The sequence below is a fragment of the Orycteropus afer genome, unplaced genomic scaffold (genome assembly GCF_000298275.1).
Source record: "Orycteropus afer afer isolate SDZICR_OR568_19922 unplaced genomic scaffold, OryAfe1.0 scaffold00050, whole genome shotgun sequence".
Classification (NCBI taxonomy): Eukaryota; Metazoa; Chordata; class Mammalia; order Tubulidentata; family Orycteropodidae; genus Orycteropus; species Orycteropus afer.
The window spans coordinates 6950599-6973814 of NW_006921637.1; the positions used below are offsets into that span (position 1 = coordinate 6950599).

A 23216-nucleotide genomic window follows, 5' to 3' on the forward strand; every position below is an offset into this window, starting at 1 on the left:
TTCAACTTGAACTTGCATAGGAGCAGTTGATGGTCTCTTCCACAGACAGCTCCTGGCCTTGTTTTGGCTGAAGATAATGAGCTTCTCCATCATTTCTTTCCACAGATGTAATCGATCTGATTCCTGTGTATTCCATCTGGTGGAGTTCATGTGTATAGCTGCTAATTATGTTGTTGAAAAAGGGTGTTTGCAATGAGTAAGTTGTTGGTCTTGCAAAACTCTATCATGTGATCTCCAGTGTCATTTCTATCACCAAGGCTGCATTTTCCAACTACTGGTGATACTTCTTTGTTTCCAAGTTTTGCATTGCAATCACCACTAATAATCAATACATCTGGATTACATGATTTGTCAATTTCAGACTACAGAAGTTGGTAAAAATGTTCAATTTCCTCATCTTTGGCTTTGATGGTTGATTCATAAATCTGAACAATAGTGGTATTAACTGATTTTCCTTGTAGGCACATGGATATTATCATATCACTGACAACATTGTAGCTCATGATAGATCTTGAAACATTTTTTTTTGATGATGAATGCCACACCATTCGTCTTCAATTTGTCATTCCCAGCAGAGTAGATCATATGGTTGTCTGATTTAATGTCCAAAACCAGTCCATTTCATCCCATAAATGCCTACAATATCAATCTTTATGCATGCCATTTCATTATTGACAACTTCCAGTTTTCCTAGATTCATACTTTGCATATTGAATGTTCCAATTATTAATTCATGTTTGTAGCATTTCTTCCCATTTCAAGTCATGTCCCATCAGCAAATGAAGGTCCCAAAAGCTTTACTTCATCCATGTCATTAAGGTTGATTCTGCTTTGAGGAGGCAGCCCTTCACCAGTCGTATTTTGAGTGCCTTTCAACCTGAGGGGCTAATCTTCTGGCACTATATCAGATAATGTTTTACTGCTATTTATAAAGTTTTCCAGTAATACAGCAGACAGTGTTTCACTGTTATTCACAAGGTTTTTGGTGGCCAAATTTTTCAGAAGTGGATGGCTCTGTCCTTCTTCCCCATCTATCTTAGTCTGGAAGCTCTTCTGAAACTGTTCACCATGAGTGACCCTGCTGGTATTTGGAATACCAGTGGCATAGCCTCCAGCCTCACAGCAACACACAAGCCACAACAGTATGACAAACTAATAGATGAGTGGTAGATTCACCTTATAGGCCTATCTATTATTTGGCTGAAAGTTGAGCTACAGGAGAGAATTCAGTTCTAGAACTGAATGGTGTCTAAGTACCATGGTCTTGGGGGTTTCACTAGTCTCTGTGAGACCAACAAGCCTGGTCTTTTAGATTATTTTGTGTTTTATTCCATATTTTTCTCCCATTGTATCCAGGACCTCCCACAGTGTTTCCTTTCAGAATGGTCAGCAGTGGTAGGTGGGCCCAATCTAGTTCCTCTGGTCAGGCTAGTGGAGGCTGAGGTTTGTGTGGTCCATTAGTCCTTTGGACTACTTCTTTCTTTGGGTGTTTTATTTTATTCACTCTTTTTTACTTGAGATGGGAGAGACCCACCGTTGCACTTTATATGGCTACTCACAAACATTTTCATTTTTGTGATTTAGATGAAAGCTTACAGAACAAATTCATTTCCATACAATAGTTCATACACATTTTGCTTCATGACATTGATTGCAATCCCCATAATGTAACAACTCTCTTCCCTCTTCTTCCCTGTGATTACCTTTTCTCTGTGTCCTTCTTTCTTAAGCATTCCTGCCCTCTAAGCTATCTCCCTGTCAAAATACTGCCCTTCTGATCTCCCAAGGTATATGGTCCTAAGGAGCATACCTACCTGGTATAAATGGTCACCTTATATGCCTGGCTATTGTTTGGCTGGAAACCACGTGAGCACTCACAAGCTTTTAAGAACCCAGTTGCTACTCACCAAAATAAGATACAAGAAATTGTCTTTGTGGACTATGTTATCCCATAGTCCTTGATATCCTGTGAGACTGTAGTCCTAAGTCCCTAGGCCCAGTGACCTATGCCCTCCAAGTATTTGGTTATGGCTAAGAAGTTTATTAGGATAACTTTGCCCCTGTATGTTCTACTATGAGTATATGGATATATTTAGAGCACATAAGATACATATGTAGAAATATCTTCTGTCATTTCTATACACATTCACCTTCCCACACTTGGGCAGCTTGAGTGTCTATCTCTCTATCCACTTTTACATTATTGTTATTACTATTATTACATCATTTTGTATGTAATTTTTTTAACTTTGTTGACTTTTACTCTTGTGCCTTGCCCAGTGTCTTCTTTTGCCTTGATCATTTGTGCTGAACTCCACCTAATTGTATATTGTTTTTCCCTTCACCCAAGTTAATATATATCTACTCTCTGTTATGAGCAATTAACCTTCTTTCCCCTCCCACCTCTGCTAATCTTCAAGGAATGTTTTGCTCTGTGTGTAAACCTTGACTTTTCTTTCTTTAAAAAACAAAAACAACTTTTTATTGTGATTTGGGTGAAAGTTTACAGAGCAAATTCATTTTTCATTCAACAGTTCATACACATTTTGTTTCATAACCTTTATTGGAATCCCCACAATATAACAGCTCTCTCCCTACTTCCTCTCTGTGGCTGCCTTTCCCTTTGTCCTTCTTTCCTGTGGATTACTGCCTTTTGAGCTTTCTCCCTCCACAAATGTTGCCCTTCTGATCTCCCATAGTTAATTTTTCTAAGGAATGCTCTTCCCTGGTGTAATTGTTCACTTTGTTGACTTGTCTATTGTTTGGCTGAACATTAAACCATGGAAGTGAGTTCAATTCCAGGCCTGAAGGATGACTAGGATCCCTAGTCTTGGGGGTTTCATCTGTCTCTATCAGACCAGTAAACCTGTTCTTTTTAATTTTTTAATTCCCTTTTGCTTAAACATACCTGATCATTTAGCCTGTCTGCCTATGTATCCATCCATAGATTAATGTTTATTATTTTTGATAATGCAGTATTGTGTATGTGAAAGTGTTTATTTTTGTTGTCTGTATTTCTTGTGCACCTCTCTGTGTCTTTCTATTCCTTAGTGTTATCGTGTTGGTCACTCACTTTTAATATATTGCCTTTCCCTTCACCCAAATCAATACTTGTCTCTTATGTATCTAACAATATTTTCTCACGTCCCCTCTCATCCCTGGTAACCAACAAAGAAAGTTTCCTTCTGTTTGTAAACCTTTCCTTGATTTTTTACAATAGTGCACTAATACAGTATTTGTCCTTCTGTGATTGACTAATTTCACTCAGCATAATGTCCTAGAAGTTCATCCACATTATATACTGTTTCACAGATTCTACATTATTCTTTTGTGTGGCATAGTATTCCATTGGTGTATGTACATTGTGTCAGTTGTTGGTTATCCATTCCTCCACTGATAGGCAATTAGGTTGTTTCCATCTTTTTGCTATTGTGAATAGTGCTGTGATGAACTTGAGTGTGCATATATTTGTGTACTGACCCTCATTTCTTTAGGATATATACCTAGTAATGGAATTGGTGGATCAAATGATATTTCTAGCTCCAATTTTTTAAGGAATCATAATACCATTTTCCACAGTGGTTGAATCATTTTACAGTCCCACTAGCAGTGTATGAGGGTCTCAATCTCTCCACATCCTCGCCAGCTTTTATTATTTTCTGTCTCATTGAACTTTGCTATTATTGCTGGGGTGAGATGGTATCTCATTGTTGTTTTGATGTGCATCTCTCTAAAGGCTAATGATCAAGAATATTTCTTCATATGTTTATTTGCTGCCTGAATATCTTCTTTGGTAAAGTGTTTGTTCATGTTTTCTGTCCATTTTTTAAGTTGGATTGTTTGTCTTTTTGATGTTGAGGTGTTGGAATTTTCTATACATTTTAGAAGTAATCCCCTTGTCAGATACATCATTGCTAACTATTTTTTCCCAATCAGTAAGGTTCACTTTTTACTCTTGTGGAGAAGTCTTTTGATGCACATAAGAACTTAATTTTTAGAAGGTCCCAGTCATCTAGCTTATTATCATCTACTGTTTGTGCTTTTACATAAGTAAATGTTTGGCAGTCTAAAATGCCATATATTAGGGCACCTAAGTTTGCCTCTATTTATTCTTTGATGAACTTTATAGTTTTAGGTTTTACATTTAAGTCTTTGATCCATCTGTAGTTTTTGTGTATGTTATGAAGTATGGATCTTCTTTCATTTTTCTGCAAATGGATATCTGATTTTGCCAGCACTTTTTTTTTTATTATTATTATTGTGCTTTGGGTGCAAGTTTAGAAAACAAATTTGTTTTACATTCAACAGTTCAGGCACATTTGATTTCACAGCCCCAATTACAATCCCCAACCATAACAATCCCTCCTTCCTGTGACTACCCCCTCCCTGTGCCCTTCTCATCTATGCATTCCTGTCTATCCAGCTTTTCCTCTGTGCAAATGCTACACCTCTAATGTCTCATGATTGATTCATCTGAGGGGTGCATCTCCCTAGCATAGGTGGGTGAATCTCCATGGGGTAGGTGCTTGGCAGGTAGGTCTTTCTACTGTTGGGCTGAGAGCAAATTTATGGAAGTGAGTCCATTTCTAGGCCTGAAGGATAACCCAGGGCCATAGTCTTGGGGGTTCCACCAATCTCTGTCTGACCAGTAATTCTGGTAACTTTTGTGTATTTGAATTTTGTTCCACAGTTGTCCTCCAACTCTAACCAGGATCTGCAATTTCAATCCCTTTTTGAGTGGTTGGCATTGGTAACTGGGCACCATCTATATCTTCTGGTCTCAGGGTCATGAAGGCTGAGGTCCTCCTGGTTTATCCTATCTTTGGACTAATTGTTTCCAAATGACTTTGATTTTCTTCACTCTTCTTTACTCCAGGCAAGAGGAGACCAATAGCTGCATCTTAGATGGCCACTCAAAAGTTTTCAAGACCCTTGTTGCTACTCACCAAAGTAGGATGTAGCTCTGTTAGCATAGTGCCTAAGGCACTTGACTGCTAATCAGAAGGCTGGAGGTTCAAACCTACCAGCCACTCCTTGGAAGGAAGGTTGGGCAATCTACTTCCATAGTGATACTGCCTCGGAAATCCAAGGTGGGGTCGCTATGAGTTGGGTCTGACTCGACGACACATAACAACAACAATGTCTGGTAGCGTAGTGCCTAAGGCACTTGACTGCTAATCAGAAGTTTGGCAGTTCAAACCCACCAGCCACTCCTCAGAAGGAAGGTTAGGCAACCTACTTCCGTAATGATACCACCTTGGAAACCCAAGGAGGGGTCGCTATGAGTCAGGTACCACTCGACAGCACATAACAGCAACAAAATGTTTTGCCAAAGGAGCTCTGGTAGCACAGTGCCTTAGGCATCTGACTCTATTAACCAGGAGGTTGGTGGTTCAAACCCACCAGCCACTCTATGGAAGCACAACTGGGCAATCTATTTCCACAAAGATATACTGCTTTGGAAACACAATGGAAGTTGCTATGAGTTGGAATCAACTCGATTGCAGAGGGTTTTATTTATTTATTTTTTATGTTGTGCCAATTGATCATGATTTCCCCTGAGACTATGGTTCCAAGCCCACAGGCCTAGTGATTCTCTCTCTTAAGGTGTGAGGTTGCCTCTGGGAAGATACTCCAACCCTGTCCTCTGTTACTTCTGTAATTTATGTGGATAATTTTGTAACACAAGTACATATGTAAGATTATCTTGAGCCAAATCTATCCTTGTCTTGAATATATTCCTGTTTGCCTACCCCCACCTGATCTTCTAACTTATCTATGCATTTACCCATTGCCTAGTGTTTGGTGTCACTGGTAATGCAGTATTGTGCAAATAGTATTTGTCTCTGTTGTCTATATCTTTTGTGCACAGTTCTGTGTCCTCCCTGTCCCCATTATCAGCGTGCTGGTCCCAGACTCTTCTCATATCATCCCTCTTCTCACCCAGATCAACAGGTGACCCCCAACTAGTCTGAAATTTTCCCTTGCTTTCCCTCCCATCTCTGGTAACCAACAAAGTGAATTTCCTTCCCTGAGTAAACCTTTCCTTGACTCTTTACAATAATGGACTTATACATTATTTGTCCTTCTGTGATTGGCTTATTTCACTAAGCATAATGTCCTCCAAATTCATCCATGTTATGAGAAGATTCATGTATTCTTCATTATTATTTAATATTCCATCATGTGAATGTACTATAGTTTGGTTATCCATTCATATTCATCTGTTGATAGGCATTTAGGTTGTTTCCATCCTTTGCTATAGTGAATTATACTGCAATGATGTTCATATGGTGTGCATATGTCTATTCATGTCCTGCCTCTCACCTCTTTAAGGTATACTCCTAGTAATGGAATTGCTGGATCAAATGGTATTTCTATTTTCAGTATTTTAAGGAAATGCCATTCCATTTTCCACAGTGGTTGTACCATTTTGCAGTCCCACCATCAGCATATCAGAGTTCCAATCACTCCACACCCTTGCCAGAATTTGTTATTCTCTGTCTTGTTGAATTTTTCTATCATTACTGTGTTGAGATGATATCTCATTGTTGTTTTGACTGGCATCTCTCTAATAGCTAGTGATCATGAGCATTTCCTCATGTGTTTGTTGGTCGCCTATATATCTTTAGTGAAGTGTGTGTTCATGTCCTTTGCCCATTTTTGAATTGGATTGTTTGTCTTTTTGGTATTGAGGTGTTGAAGTTTTCCATAAATTTTGAACATAAATCCCTTTACAGATATGTCATAGTCAAATATTTTTTCCCAATCTGTAGGTTCTCTTTTTACATTTTTGGAGAAGTCTTTCAATGCACATAAGAATTTAATTTTTGAAGGTCCTAGTCATTTAGTTTCCCTTCTGCTGTTTGCGCATTTTGGGTTATGATTGATAGTCTATTTATGCCATAAATTAGGGCCCCTAGATTTGACTCTGTTTTGTCTTTGATGAACTTCATAGTTTTAGGTTTTACATTTAAGTCTGTGATCCAATTTGACTTTGTTTTTGTGTATGGGATTAGTTATGGGTTTTGTTTCATTTTTCTGCAAGTGGATATCCAATTATGCCAGCACCATTTAGTAAAGAGGCTATCTCTCCCTTATTTAATGCATGTTGGCCCTTTGTCAAAGATCAACTGTCCATAGATGGATGGGTCTATTTCTGGGTTTTCAATTCTGTTCCATTGGTCTATTTGTCTATTATTGTACCAATACCACACTGTGATTGTATAGTGGGTTTTGAGATCTGGGAGTGTGAGACCTCCTGCTTTGTTTTTCTTCTTCAGCAATACTTTACTTGTCTGAGGTCTCCTCCCTTTCCATATGAAATTAGTTACTGGTTTTTCCATGTCCTTAAAGAATGTTGATGGAATCTGGATCAGGACTGTATTGAAAATATAGATTGCTTTGGGTAGTGTTGACATTTTCACAAATTCAGTCTTTCTATCCATTAACAAAGCAGCAGGGCAGGAGAGTGGTAGAAAGGGGATTAAAAGGCCCAGGAATCCAGACCCAGGAGAAGTGAGCCACAGGGACCCAGGTCAGGGTGGTACTAGAGGTTTCCAGCAGGGAGACAAACTTGTCTGTCGGTTTGTCCTACCGTGGTGACGTGTTGATGTGAGTTTTGAGGCTGAGCCACTGGTGTTTCAAAGCCAGCAGGATGCACATGGTATACATGCAGCAGCCCAGCTTACAGACTGAGACAGACTAGGAAGAAGGAAGAGGCTGTCCACCTCTCAATGATTTGGCCAGGGCAAACCTTATGAAAACCTTATGAATTCACATTGCTTGGTTCTACAATTGCTGCCAATGGAAGCAGCAGTCAGGACATTAGAGGACGTGTAGCACTGGGAAAGTCAACCATGAAGGAACTGTTTCAAGTGCTGAGGAGTAAGGATGTCTCCTTGAGGACTAAGGTCCACCTGACACAAGCCATGATATTTCCAATCACTTTGTATGCATGTGAGAGCTGGACAATGAATAAGGAAGACCGAAGAAGAGTTGATGCTTTTGAGTTGTGGTGCTGGTGAAGAATGCTGAAAGTACCATGGACTTCTAAAAGAACTAACAGATCTGTCCTAGAGGAAGTGCACCCGAAATGCTCCTTGGAAGTGAGAATGGCCAGACTTCGTCTCACCTATTTTGGTCATGTTGTCAGAAGGGACCATTCCTTGGAGAAGGATGTCATGCTTGGTAGGGTAGAGGAAGGGTCGACAAAAGAGGGGGAGGCCTTCAACGAGATGGATTGCCATGGTGGCTGAGATGATGGGCTCAAGTATAGCAGGGATCATGGAGCTGGCATGGGATCAGGCAGTGCTCCGTTCTGCTGGGCATGGGGTCGCTATGAGTCGGAACGACTCAATCACACCTAACAACAAAACAACAATCCGTTAACATGGTATGTTCTTCCATTTATGTACATCTCATAGATTTTTGTAGTAATGTTTTGTAGTTTTCTTTGTATAGGTCTTTTGTGTCCCTGGTAAGATTTATTCCTAAGCATTTTATGTTTCTGGTTGCTATTGTTAAATGGTATTGTTTTCCTTATTTTCTCCTCAGAGGTGTCTTTGTTGATGTTGAGGAATCCAACTGATTTTTGTATTTTGACCTTCTATCCTGCCACTTTGCTGAATGTTTCTATTATTCCAGTAATTTTTTTTTTTTTGCTGAAATCTTGGGTTTTCTATAAGATCACGTCATCTGCGAATAGGAATTGTTTTACTTCTTCCTTACCAGTTTGGATACTTTTCATATCCCTTTCTTGCATTATTGCCCTGACTGGGACTTCCAATACAATATTAAATAGAAGTGGTCATAGAAGGTATCTTTGTTTGGTCCCCAATCACAAGGGGAATGCTTTGAGTCTTCCTTCATTGAGAATAATGTTGGTTGTCAGTTTTGCATGTATGCCGTATATTATGTTGAGGATTTTCCCTTCTATCCCTATTTTACTGAGAGTTTTGAACAAGAATGGGTGTTGGATTTTATCAAATGCCTTTTCTGCATCAATTGATGTTTCTTTTGTTTTGTGTGTGTTTGATTACATTGATTGTTTTTCTGATGTTGAACCATCCTTGCATATCTAGTATGAATCCCACTTGGTCATGATGTATTATATTTTTGGTATGTTGTTGGATTATGTTGGCTGGAATTTTCTTGAAGATTTTTACATCTATATTCATGAGAGATGTTGGTCTATAGTTTTCCTTTTTAGTAGTGTCTTTCCCTGGTTTTTGTATCAGGGTTATGCTTGCTTCTTAAAATGAATTTGGGAGTATCCTATCATTTTCTGTGTTCTGGAATAGTTTGAGTAGTATAGGTGTCAGCTCTGCCCTGAATGTTTGTTAGAATTCTCCAGTGAAGTCGTCTGGGCCAGGATTTTTTGTGTGGGGAGTTTCTCGATGACCTCCTTAATTTTCTTCTTTTGTTATGAGTTGGTTCAATTATTCTATCTCAGACTGGGTAAGTTTAGGTAGGTCTTGTGTTCTAGAAATTTGTCTATTTCCTCTAGGTTCTTGAATCTGTTGGAGTAAAACTCTCTCTCTTTCACTGCCATCAAGTCAAATCCTACTCGTAGCGACCCCTCCTTGTGTTTCCAAGGCAGTACCACTACGGAAGTAGATTGTCCAACCTGCCTTCTGAGGAGTGGCTGGTAGGTTTGAACCACTAGCCTTCTGGTTAGCAGTCACATGCCTTAGGCACTGCACCACCAGAACTCCTGTTGGATAAAAAGTTCTTCGTAATATTCTGTTATTATCTTTTCTTTTTCAGTTTGTTCTGTTGTGATGTCACCCTTTTCATTGATTATTTGTGTTATTTGCATCTTCCTTTTCTTTTCCTTTGTTAAATTTCCCAGTGGTTTGTCAATTTTGTTAATCTTTTCAAGGAACCAGCTTCTTGTTTTTTTCTTTATTGTTTTTCTTTGTATGTTTTCTGCTTCATTTATTTCTGCTCTGATCTTTATTATTATTATTTTTTTTTTTTACTTCCATACACCATAGGTTTCTTTTGTTGGTCTTTTTTTTTTTTTTTTTTTTTTTTTTTTTTTTTTTTTTTTTTTTTTTTTAATTGTTGGAGTTATTGAGTCAAAGTATTGATTTTGAAAGATTCTTCTTCTTCTTTTTTTTTTTTTTTTTTGTGTGCATTTATTGCTGTAAATTTTCTGATTATGGCTTTCACTGTGTCCCAAAGGTTTTGGTAGATTGTATTTTCATTCTCATTTGTTTCTAGGTATTTTCTTATTTTACACCTTATTTCTTCTGTTACCCAGTAGTTTTTAAACAGTATATCATTCCCTTTACACATATTTGATTTTTTTCCCCCCTTGGTCTTCCTATTATTGATTTCTGCTTTTATACTGTTGTGATACAAGAAGATGCTTTGTAGTATTTCAATGCGTTTAAATATATTGAGGCTTGTTTTCTGGCCTACCATATGATCTATTCTGGAGAGTGATCCATGTGCACTAGAGAAGAATGTGTATTGTGCTTTTGTTGGGTGGAGTGCTCTGTATATGTCTGTGAGGTCAAGTTGGTTGATTGTGTTGTTGAGTTCTTCTGTATCTTTGTTGGGTTTTTTTTCTAGTCTTTTCTTGTTCTGTCCTTCCTTGAAAGTGGTGTCCTAAAGTCTCATACCACTATTGCAGAATTATTGATTTTTCCTTTCAATTCAGTTAATATTTGCTTTATATATTTTGAAGTTCTTTCATTAGGTGCATATATATTTATTATGGTAATGTCCTCTTGGTCAATTGATCCTTTTAACATCATATAGTGTCCTTTGTCCCTTATGCTGGTTTTCATCCTGAAGTTTATTTCATTAGAAGTTAATATCACTACTCCTGCTCTTTTTTTGGTTGCCATTAGCTTGACATGTTTTTTTCCATCCCTTTATTTTTCATTTATTTTTATCTTTGTGTCTAAGGTGCGTCTCTTGTAGGCAGCATATTGATGGGTCTTCTTTTCTTATCTAGTCTGCCATTTTCTTTCTCTTGACTGGTGCATTTAGTTCATTCACATTGAGTATAATTAGTGATAGGTATGAATTTATCACTGTCATTCTATTGTGTTTTATGTTGTTTGTGGTGATTTCTTCTACTTATTTTTTTGTGCTGAGTTCATTTTGTTAGCAAATGTTTTTTCTCTTACCCTCATTATTGTTAATTTTATGCTTACTAATTCCTTGTGATTTTCTTCTTCTGAGTTTGTTTAGAAGGATTGTTAATTTTCTTTCTAGTTGCCCTGAAGTAAATTCTTTTCCTCCTAAGTTTGGAACAGTGTTTTCTATAAAGACATTGTCCTGTCTTCCTCTCCATTGGGAAGTTTTGTAATTCAAACTTTCATTCCCTCTATTTGCTCTGTTGCTGGAGTTGTTTGCAAATTGATTCCTCTATTTCTTTAAATACATTTTTTGTGAGCTTATTTTGAGAATCTTTTTCTGATTTGGTTTCTAGGTGGTGGTGTGAAATATCTTGATTTTAATTTGTTGTTCTCTGTTGTGGGTTCTCTATTGGAAGGATTCCCTTTAACATTTCTTGTAGGGTTGGTCTGGTTTTCACAAATTCCCTTAACTTCTGCTTGTCTGGGAATGTCTTGATTTCACCCTCATATTTGAGGGATAGTTTGGCTGGGTATGGAATTCTTGGTTGATAATTCTTTTCCTTCAAGGTTTTGTATATGCCATCTGATTGCTTTCTTGCCTGCCTGGTTTCTGCTGAGAAATCAGAGCTTATTCTTATTGGCTTTCTGTTATAAGTGACATTTCATTTTTCCCAAGCTGCTCTCAAGATTCTTTCTTTGCCTTTGGTTCTGGAAAGTTTGATTATGATAAGCCTTGGTGACTCTCTTGGCATCTATTTTATATGGGGGTTCATTGAGCTTCTTGGATTGTCCTTCATGATATGCAGGAAATTTTCTGTTAGTGCATCTTTGACAGTTTCCCCAGTGGTCTTGTTCTGGTATTCCAATCAGATGTATGTTATTCCTTTTCATGTCATCCCACATAGCTCTTAGGTTCTCTTTATTTCTTTTAAATCTTTATTCTGACTTTTTTAAAAATTTTCATTGTGATTTAGGTGAAAGTTTACAGAGCAAATTCACTTTCCATACAGCAGCTCACATACACTTTGTCTCATAACTTTGACTGCAATTTCCCACAATGCAACAGTTTCCCCCACTTCCTCCCCATAGTTACCTCTTCTCTTTGTCCTTCCCTCCCATGCACTCCTACACCCTGAGCAGTCTCCCTGTGTGTACTTCTTCAGTAGTGCTTTGCTTATATGAGGACTCTTTTCTTTTCATGTAACATTAGTGATTGAACAGTCAGGAATGCATAGATAAGAAGGACACAGGAAAGGGATAGTAACAGGGTGGAGATAGGTAGGAAGCTATTTACTGGCATATAATTGGTGCCATGAAACAAAATATATATGAACTTTTGACAGTAAAATTAATCTGCTTTGTAAATTCGCACCCAAATCACAATAAAAACTTTTTGAAAAAATAGTGATTGGTTTTTCCATTTCCTCTGGTGGCATAGTGCCTAAGGCATTTGACTGCTTACCAGAAGGCTGATGGTTCAAACTCACCAGCCAGTCCTCAGAATGAAGATTGGGCAATCTACTTCCATGGAGATAGAACCTCAGAAACCAAAGGAGAGGTCACTATGAGTTGGAATCAACTTGATGGCAGTGAGTTTGGTTTGATTTTTGGTTAATTTTGAATTTTTTCCCCATTTTTCTTCCACTCTATCCTTGATCTGCAATTTTGATTCCTTTCTGAGTTGTTGGCAGTGGTAGCTGGGCACCATCTGGTTCTTCTGGTCTCAAGGTCATGTAGGCAAAAGTTTCCATGGACTTATTCCTTGGATTATTTTCTTTCATCCTTGATTTTCTTCACTCTTTCTAGCTCTGAATGAAAAGAGATAAGTAATTACATCTTGCATGGCCACTTGCAAGGTTTTAAGATCCCTGTCACTACTAACCAAAGTAGAATGTAGAACAATATTTTATGTACTATGCTGTGAAAGTTAAGCTTGATATCCCTGACAACATGGTCCCAAGTCCAAAGGACAGTGACTCACTCCTCAAAGTGTTTAGTTGTGGCTAAGAAATTATCATAATTTTGCCCCTGCTAGTTCTATTATGTATATGGACATTTTCATAGCACATACAAATACTTATGTAGAAATATTAACTATCAAACCTGTATATGGTCATGGGTATATCCTCATTCACCTACCCACACTTGGTCATCTTGCTGTCTACTTATGTATCCATCTATATATTAATATTTGTTATTACTGATTATGCAGAATTGTGTTTGTAATAATATTTACTTTCATTGCACATCTCTGTCTTTTTCTTTATTAATTCACTTTTTTATAGTAGTTATTTTCCACAATATCTGTTCTTTTGTGATTGACTAATTAGTGAAATTTCACTCAGTATAATGTCCTCTAGGTTCATCCATGTTATGAGGTGTATTACAGATTCATTATTATTCTTTAATGTTGCATACTATTCCATTGTGTGTATGTACCAAAATTTTTTTATCTATTCATCCACTGTTAGGGTGTTTATGTCTTTTTCCTATTGTGAATAATACTGTGATGAACATGTGGATATGCATATATCTGTTTGTGTCATGACTTTTCTTTCTCGAGGTTAGTATTGCTGGATCTTGTGGTATTTCATTTATATAATGTAAGTGTTAAAAAGCAACAATTTCACTTTGAAGTCTAAGGTGTGCCTAACCAAAGCCATGGTATTTTCAATCACCTCATATGCATGTGAAAGCTGGACAATGAATAAAGAAGATTAAAGAACTGATGCCTTTGAATTGTGGTGTTGGCAAAGAATACTGAAACTACCATGGACTGCTAGAAGAATGAACAAATCTGTCCTGCAAGAAGTGCAGCTGGAATACTCCTTAGCAGCAAGAATGGACAGAATTCATCTCACCTACTTGGTCATGTTGTCAGAAGTGACCATTCCTTGGAGAAGGATATCATACTTGGTAAAGTGGAGGGTCAGAGAAGAAAGGGAAGGCCCTCAACAAGATGTATTGACACAGAGGTTACAATGATGGGCTCAAGCATAGCAAGTATTGTGAGGGTGGTGCAGGACTGGTCAGTGTTTCATTCTGTTGTACATACTGTCATTATGAGTCAGAGCTGACTTGATGACACCTAACAACAATAACATGGTATTTAAATTTCCAACTTTTTAAGGAAATGCCATACTGGTTTCCACAATGGTTGTATCATTTTACAAGTCCCATCAATAGTGTGTGAGAATTTCAATTTCTCCTCCCCCTTGCCAGCATTTGTGGGTTTCTGTCTGGTAGCATAGTGGCTAAAGGCACTTGACTGCTAAGCAGAGGCTGGTGGTTCAAACCCACCAGCCACTCCTCGGAAGGAAGGTGGGGCAATCTACTTCCATAGTGATACTGCCTCAGAAACCCAAGGAGGCATCGCTATGAGTCGGGTTCAACTCGACGGCACATAACAACAACAACATAAATCCTAAGATGAGATATTATCTCATTATTGTTTAGCTAATGTCATTTCCCTAATGAGTTGCTACCCAGAAGGCTGGCAGTTCAAACCCACCAGCCACTCCACAGATGGAAGACTGGGCAATCTACTTCTGTAAAGATTTACCTCACCTCAGAAACCCAAGGGGGTTTCTATGAGTCATAATCAACTTGATGGCAGTGAATTTGGTTTGACTTTTGGAATGGCTTCTATCATAAGCATTTCTTCATATACTTTTTGTTGCCTGAATATCTTCTTTGGCGAAGGTGTCTGTTCATGTTCTCTGCCCATTTTTTAAATTGGAATGTTTTTCTTTTTGTTGCTGAGGTATTGAAGCTTTCTACTTCCATAGTGATACTGCCTCAGAAAGTTGATGGCAGTGAGTTTGGTTTTTGGTTTGTCTTTTCCCTGTCCCATATGTCATTGCCAAAAATTATTTCCTAATTTATAGGTTCCCATTTTACTCTCTTACTGAAGTCTTTTGATAAGCATAAATGTAGTCTTCTGGTGTTTGTACAATTTTATTTATGTTTGATAGTTTATTTATGCCTGTATTACAGACTCTAAGTTTATTCCTGTTATTTTTCCTTGATATCTTTACAATTTAAAATGTTACATTTAGGTCTTTGATCCATCTTGAGTTAGATTTTTTTATATGGTGAGAGATATAGAACCTGTTTTCTTTTTCTGCAAATAGATACCCAGCTTTGCCAGTGCCATTTGTTAAAAGGACTATCTCTTCCCATTTAATTGGTTTCAGACTTTTATCAAAGATTAGCTAGCCATAAGAGGATAGGTTTACTTCTGGGGTTTCAATTCTGTTCCATGGGCCAATGTTTCTGTCATTGTGACAATAGCAAGCTATTTTTATTATTATTTTATTATCATATATAGTAGGTTTTGAGGTCAGGGAGTGTGAGGCCTCCTACTTTATTCTTCTTCATTAGTAATACTTTGCTAATATGTGGTCTCTTTTCTTTACATATAAAGTTGCTGATTACTTTTCCATCTCTTTAAAGAATGATGATGGAATCTAGATTAGGATTGCATTATATCTGTAGATCACTTTAGGCAGTATTGACATTTATACAAACTTAACTCTTGCTAGCTATGAACATGATATATTCTTCCATTTATGTAGCTCTCCTTTGATTTATTATAGTAGTGTTTTGTAATTTTCTTTATATAGGTCATTTGTATCTTTTATTAGATTTATTCCTACATACTTCACCTTTGGGTGGCTATTGTAAATAGAATTGTTTTCCTGATTTCCTTTTCAGAGATATCTTTGATAGTGTAGAGGAATCTGACTAGTTTTTGTATGTTGATCTTATACCTTGCCACTTTACTGAATCCTTCTATTAGTTCCAGTAGTTTTGTTGTTGACTCTCTGGGGTTTCTATGTATAGACTCATGTTGTTGTTGTTACATGCCAATCAGACAAGGCCAGGAGTTGACTATAGAACAGACCATCAATTGCTCATGTTCAAGTTGAAGTTGAACCTGAAGAAAATTAAAACAAGTCTACAAGAGCCAAAATACCTTATTATATTTCACCTGAACTTAGAGACAATCTGAAGAACAGATTGGACCCATTCAATACCAATGACCAAGGACCAGACAAGTTGTGGTATGACATCAAGAACATCATACATGAAGAAAGCAAAAGGTCTTAAAAAGACAGAAAATGAAGAAAACACCAAAATTAATGTCAGAAGACACTCTGAAACTTGTTCTTGAACAGAGAGTAGCTAAAGCAAATGGAAGAACTGATGAAAGGAAAGAGCTGAACAGATTTCAAAGGGTGGATTGAGAAGTCAAAGTAAAGTATTATTATGAACTGTGCAAAGATCAAGAGTTAGGAAACCAAAAAGGAAGAACACGCATTTCTCAAGGTGAAAGAACAGAAGTAAAATTTCAAGCCTCAAGTTGCAATATTGAAGGATTCTATTGACAAAATATTGAAGGATGTTTGAAGCATCAAAAGAAGATGGAAAGAATACATAGAGTCACTGTACCAAAAAGATTTGATGTTCAACTATTTCAGGAGGTAGTATATGATCAAGAACCCATGCTCTTGAAGGAAGAAGTCCAAGCTGCACTGAAGGAATTGGGGGAAAAAAAAGGCTCCTGGAATTGACATAATACCCATTGAGATGTTTCAACAAATGGATATAGTGCTGGAAGTGCTTCCTCACCTATGCCAAGAAATTTGGAAGACAGCAACTTAGCCATCTGATGAGAAGAGTACCACATTTGCACCCATTCCAATCTTTTCCTCTAATAGATATTTAATCTACATTTTTATCTTTTTCTGGAACTTCTGGGCTCCAGGATTGTCACCATATCTATTTCACCTGGTTTCTAGAATCTTTGTTGAAGAAAGTCTAGATTGTATATCTACCTAATCCATGATCTTAGATCCTCCTTCCCATAAGTTTTTTTTTTTTAATATGTCATAGATGTCAAAGGTTTGAGCACCCAGTATTATGTGTGTGTGTGCTATATTGTTTTCACATCATAAATAGTTTCCATAGGAACAATGTCATTTTAATGCAGTCAAAGGCCTTTGGTTATAACACACAGAGGGGTGTGCTCTAGAAGAGGTTCTTCTCACCTTTCTCACAGCTGGACTCACTGTGTCCTGACATAAATAGAAGTGTGAAGTAATTCCATCACTCTGCTTCTCTCTGTCATCCTTTCTCACTATGAAAATTCTGTTGTCTCACATACTGTTAGCATCATATTCTTTTGCATCATTCTTTCTTACATTGACCCTTAAGAGAAGATATTTTAGGATGTCTCAAGTGGATTTATAAACTAAATAGGGTAGTAAATACAAATGATACCACATGTGGAGATTTTTTTGCCTCATACTTTCCTGAAATTGATTTACTTTCTGAGATCTAATAAATAAAAATCTATCTGGTTTAGAATGTTTGTGAGTGCTCAAACTCTTGCTTTTTCTCTACAGAGTATAATATACTATATGGTCACATCACCAAAACTCCTCTCCTGGATCAAAAATGAGTCACTTCTGAAGTCCCTGCAGCCTTTTGCCAAGTGGCATTATGTTGAGCGTGACCTTGCAATGTTCAACATTAACATTGATGATGACTATGTGCCGTGTCTTCAGGGGATCACCAGAGCCAGCTATTGCAATGTTTACCTAGAATGGATCCAGTACTGTGCACAGAAACAACAAGAGGTAGGTTGGGGGGGTGGGGGGAAGATGGACATTGAATGTAAGATTTTTAAACAAGAAACATTTGAAAGTCCATCTCATTCTTATACTCCATGGTGGACTAAATAAACTAGAGGGGAGAAAAAGCATTAGCATTTTGGTATTTATTTAACAGTTCAGTACAATTAACTGGAAGAATTAATACATTGTGTCTCCAGTGAGCAGCTTTGAAGGTATGTTTCCCTCTGTGCTATGCTGCAAGATCAATGCCATTTTCAGCCTCTAAAATCATTTTAAAACATTGAAAATTTCTTTGTTTAAAATTTCATTTTGAGATTGCTATACAGAGTCTACCTCTGCTGAAAATCTTTAGGAAGATTTTGTGAACAGATCTAATCATGGACATGCAGATTTTACTTAACAATCAGATAGTCCCACTTACTTCTGTAGTTGCTTCTCTCCTGTCAATTTGTTCAGTTGCTGAGGGTCATCTGGAGGTGGATCCTACCTCTCAGAAATGAAAACAAGGACAATGTCAGCTTACAAAAAGAAATGGGGAGGAGGGAGAGGAAGAAGACAAAGGGGAGGAAAACACTATTTGAAAGGCTGAATCAATGTGCAATTGATGGAGAAAGTGGGTCCATATTGAAAACAACTTCCCCAGCAGCTGATAAAGTACATGGTATGTCCTGTAGAGAGAGAATCAAACTATGACACTAGCCCCATGGCTTGACCTGGTGGCAGAACAAGCAGGTGGTAGAACCTGGCTTCTCCAGATAGACCAAGGCAAATGTGTACTGACCATCTTTACCCCTGCTTGTACTCTTCAGGTGGTGGAGATATTTGAGGCATCTATTGATATTCATGATGGTCCTCCTCATTCCTCATTTGGTGGATGAAATAGAGTAGTTTCATTTTTTGTAAAAGATACTGCAACTTTCAATTTCTTCCACACTACACTTTCATTTCCTTTTAAAATAAACTAACTTTGGATGACACTTTTAACTTAGTTGTTGATTTTGGACTTATGGTCAAGTCAAAGGACTCTTTATTATAGGGAAAAGGCAAAATCCTCATTCTAACTTCTTCATGTGCATTTATCTCTTCTCTTCATGCTAGAGCAAAACCCTTCCCCTATGTTGGAGATTGTTAAAGTGGGCACTCAGTTGACTATGTTCTGACTTACAGTCATGAACTGAAGGGCCATATTCAAACTTCTAGGGAATTAAATCATAAAATCACACATTAGCCCCTTTCTCCCATAATATAGCATCCCCATTTTTATTTATTTCTATGTCCAACCATAAGAGCTTCAGGAAGTAGAGAGTTCTCCACCCCTGGGATTATTATAGAGGCCATAGGCTGACCATAATGCCTGACTTAAAAAGTCTCCTTGAACTCTACATTTAACCCCAAATCCAAACCAAACCCATGCCAATGAGTCGATTCCGACTCATAGTGGCCTTACAGGACAGAGTAGGGTTCCAAGGCTTTAAATCTTTAAGGAATCAGACTGCCTCATTATTCTCCCACAAAATGGCTGGAGGGTTTGAACCACTGACTTTTTGGTAAGCAGTCACATTCCTTAGTCACTGTACTACCAGAGCTCCTCCTACATTTAAGAATTGGTACATATTGGAGCCTGTGTGAAAGTTGAATTGCCGTTCCTCCTCTTTCAGCCTTTGAAGACTCTGGACAGTGATGAGGACTCTCCTTTGGTAACTCTGTCTTTTGCCCTGTGTATCCTGGGGAGGAGAGCTCTGGGAACTGCAGCTCACAACATGGCTCTCAGGTACCTGGGGAAACACTGGGATTTCTTAAACCATTACCAATGTTTTTATTTTTATATTTTTATTTTTATTTTTTTGACAGATTTTGTCAATGTTTTTCTTTATTTTAAAGTTGGACTGCTTATACTCCTTTATTTAGTTCTTTCTATAATAAACCATGATGGGGCTGCCACAATTATTTTTGACCACTGCTGTCTTTTGGAGGATTTGGAAATATCATTAATGTGGAACAGTCAAGATGCAACAGTTTTGGGTATAGGGCCTTCAACCCTATGACAATCCTTGAAGATTTGCTGGGAAGATTAATGAAATTATGGCTACACAGTGTCTGGCCTGATACCTAGCAAAGCTGATGCTTAATAGATGTTAGCTCCTACTCTCTCAAAAAGAAAACCCTCACATCTGTTCTCAAATCCCCATCCCACTCTGTTCTGTCTCAAAGAGACTCTGATTGATGACATTTCCCTTTTCCTACTTTTCAAACTCTCTTTCTACTGGATCATCCCTTCTGTGTAAGCAACCCACATCTTTTTTCTTGAAGAAATAAAAGCAAAAAATTAAACTCCGTCCTGGCCCCTTGGCATGTTCTGTCACTCAGGTCACCTCTTTGATTTACAAACAAACTTTTGAACCGTCACTCACAATGAAACTGCTTACAGCCCTCACTGCCTCAAGTTTGCCTTCTCTCCTCACACTCACAAAACTGCTCTTAACTCATTTCATCGGTCACCTTCAAGTGATCCAATTCAGCAATCATTTCACAGCTTTCTCTAAGTTCCTTAACATCTGACACCAGTGGTTCTGGACACTGCCTGTCCATGAGAGTCTCCTTGGTTGGTCAGCTCAGTCTTAACCAAACCAAGACCAAACTCACTGCTAGTGAGTCAATTTGACTCAGAACAACCCATCCTTGGGTTTCTAAAGCTGTATCTGTTCTCCATGCTGTACTTCAGCATAGACCAGTTACATCCATAAATATCCCTGTGGATGTGTCCAGGAATCAATATTTATTGAAGTTCTGCAGGTGATTTCAGTGTTTGGCCAAGGTCAAGGACCATAAAGAAAAAAGGGAATTTTTAAAAATTGATTGTTCAAGACTCCACTATTGAATCATAGTCAGAATCCCTAAGAACCTCCTTTAACTACCCCTCAGTTTCTCCCTCTACTTGGACTTTCTTTATATGGCTGTACTTTATTTTCCATGTGCTCTGAAAAAGGAGTTCTTTTGATATTTGACTTGAGTGAGTTTTTGTTATTAAGTTAGATTACAAGCTTGTTAAGGGTAAACAACCCTATTATATCTGTTTCACAGCTCTCACCACTCCAGGCAGGTAAGTGATTGTTGACAGGTCCAGAGAGTCTCATGGTTGACTATACTTCTGAATGCCTTTCCTGAAGAAGATGGCTGTGAGTCATCAGTGGAGGCAAGCAGTTGAAAGATATTATAAGTTGTGAAGTGATAAATAGAGATGTGTTGGGGTTGGCAATTCCTTTCATTTCTCTCTGAAGGCAGTAGCTTTGAATCACGAAGAGAGGAAAGTAAGAACCTCAGATAATTAGAGTTAGCTACTTTTTCATCTCCCACATCTCAGAATTTTATTATATTCTTCACAGATGAGCAAGGCCAAATTACTTATCTGTAAAGGATTGTATTAATACTCATGATATGAAAACACTTTGGGGAGGAGCTGTCTTCCAGCCTCTCTCTCTGTTCTCCTACCTGACTCAGCCTCATACTAGATTCTAGCAACTACCTTTGTAGCCAGATGAGACTAAATATGATTTTTGTTTGAAAGTCTAGCAAAAAAATCATTCATGGGTTTTGTAAGAGTATGATCTGTGCTCCTATAGTGGGCTGCTTATTTAATTTGAAAATAGAGAAGTATTTAGAAGAGAAGAGTTTCATAGGATCGTAGGATTTTGCATTTGAAATAACAAAGTGAGTCTTCAGATAGCATGCAGGCAGATGGTTAAAGCAATATAACAAGGTCTTTTGTTTGATCAATTTAAAGTTCTTTACTAATTTCAAATCAATGATATAAATATTTTACTCTGAGTTCACATCTAAGATCTTTTTAAAGATTGCTTTATTCTAATTCTTTGTGTAATTTGGTTATATATTCTTGATCCAAGCATTTCTTTCTTGGTCTACTTATTTTTTTTCCCCCTTGATTTAGTACCATGCTTACCAGCTGTCTTTTTTCTTTTTTTTTTGGTGATTTGAGTGAAAATGTACAGAGCAAATTCGCTTTACATACAGCAGTTCACATACACTTTTCCCCATGACATTGACTATAATTTAACTCAATGCAACAGCTCCCCTCCCACTTCCTCATGATAGTTACCTCTTCTCTGTGTCCATCCCTCCATGCAGTCCTGCCCCCTGAGCTGTCTCCCTGTGTATAAATAACCCTTCTTTCTCCCATGATTGTTCTCTCTGAGGAGTGTATCTACCTCAGGTAAATGTTCAACGCTTATGCCTGTCTTTTGTTTGGCTGGAAGCCACAGGGGTGTGCTCAATTCCAGACCTGAAGGGCAGCTAGGGGTCATAGTCTCAGTGGTTCCATCAGGCTCTATCATACCAGCAAACCTGCTCCCTCCCCTTTTTTTTTTTCCAAATGATTTTGAGTTTTATTCCACATTGTTCTCCCTGTCTAGCCAGGATCTCCTACATAGATCCTCCTTGAGTGGTTGACAGTGGTTGCTGGCACTATATAGTTCTTCTGGTCTCATAGTCCTATAGACTGCAGATGCATGATGTAACAGTCATTAGGACTAATTGTTTCCATTAATCTTTGGTTTTCTTCATTCTTCTTTGCTCTGGACGAGGACAGACCCATCGTTGCATATAGATAGCTGCTTGCAACCTTTTAAGATCTCAGTCGCTGCTCCCCAAAGTAGGAGGTGGAACAATGTTTTGTGTAGTATGCTATGCCAATTGAGCTTGATGTCCTCTGCGACTATGATCCCAAGCCACAGGTACAACTACTCGGTCCCACTGGGTAGCTGGCTGTTACCAAGAAGTGACTACAACATTGTCCATTGTCAGCTCTACTATACACCTGGGAATTCTTACAGATCATACAAATACACTTATAAGACCATTGTCTGCCAACCCTATACATGGTCTTGGGTACAAACCCTACTTCATAGACTTACCTAATAGTTCAGCTTGTCTACCCTTCTATCCATTTGTATATCTGTTTGCCTTCCCTGACAACACAGTACTGTATATGCAAAAGGGTTCATCTTTGTTGTCTGTACCTCCCATGTACCTCTTTCTGTCTTCCTCTTCCTCAGTGCTACCATGTTGATCACTCACATTTGGTACATTGCCCTTCTCTTCACCCAAATCAATACTTATCTCTGTCTATCTAACTGTGTTCCCTCCTCTCCCCTCCCACATCTGGTAACCAACAAAGAAAATTTCCTTCCATAGATAAACCTTTCCTTGACTTTTACAATAATGGACTACTACAATATTTGTCCTTCCTCTGATTGACTTATCTCACTCAGCATAATGTCCTGCAAGTTCATCCACATTATGCAATGTTTTGCAGATTCTACATTATCTTTAGGGTTGCATAGTATTCCATTGTGTGTATGTACCATAGTTTGGTTATCCATTCATCAGTTGATGGACACCTAGGTTGTTTCCATCTTTTGGCTATTGTAAATAGCGCTGCAATGAACATGGGTGTGCATATATC

General features: G+C 37.9%; 1 protein-coding gene across 1 annotated transcript in view; it reads left to right on the forward strand.

Annotated features, from left to right (window-relative positions):
- The window catches only part of PCNX2 (pecanex 2), a 688168-nt gene that overhangs the window by 617537 nt on the left and 47415 nt on the right, over positions 1-23216 (forward strand). Inside the window, exons 26-27 of the mRNA XM_007938510.1 lie at positions 17507-17740; positions 19396-19508. Coding sequence (XP_007936701.1) covers positions 17507-17740; positions 19396-19508 — 347 coding nt within the window. The remainder of the gene's footprint in view (positions 1-17506; positions 17741-19395; positions 19509-23216) is intronic.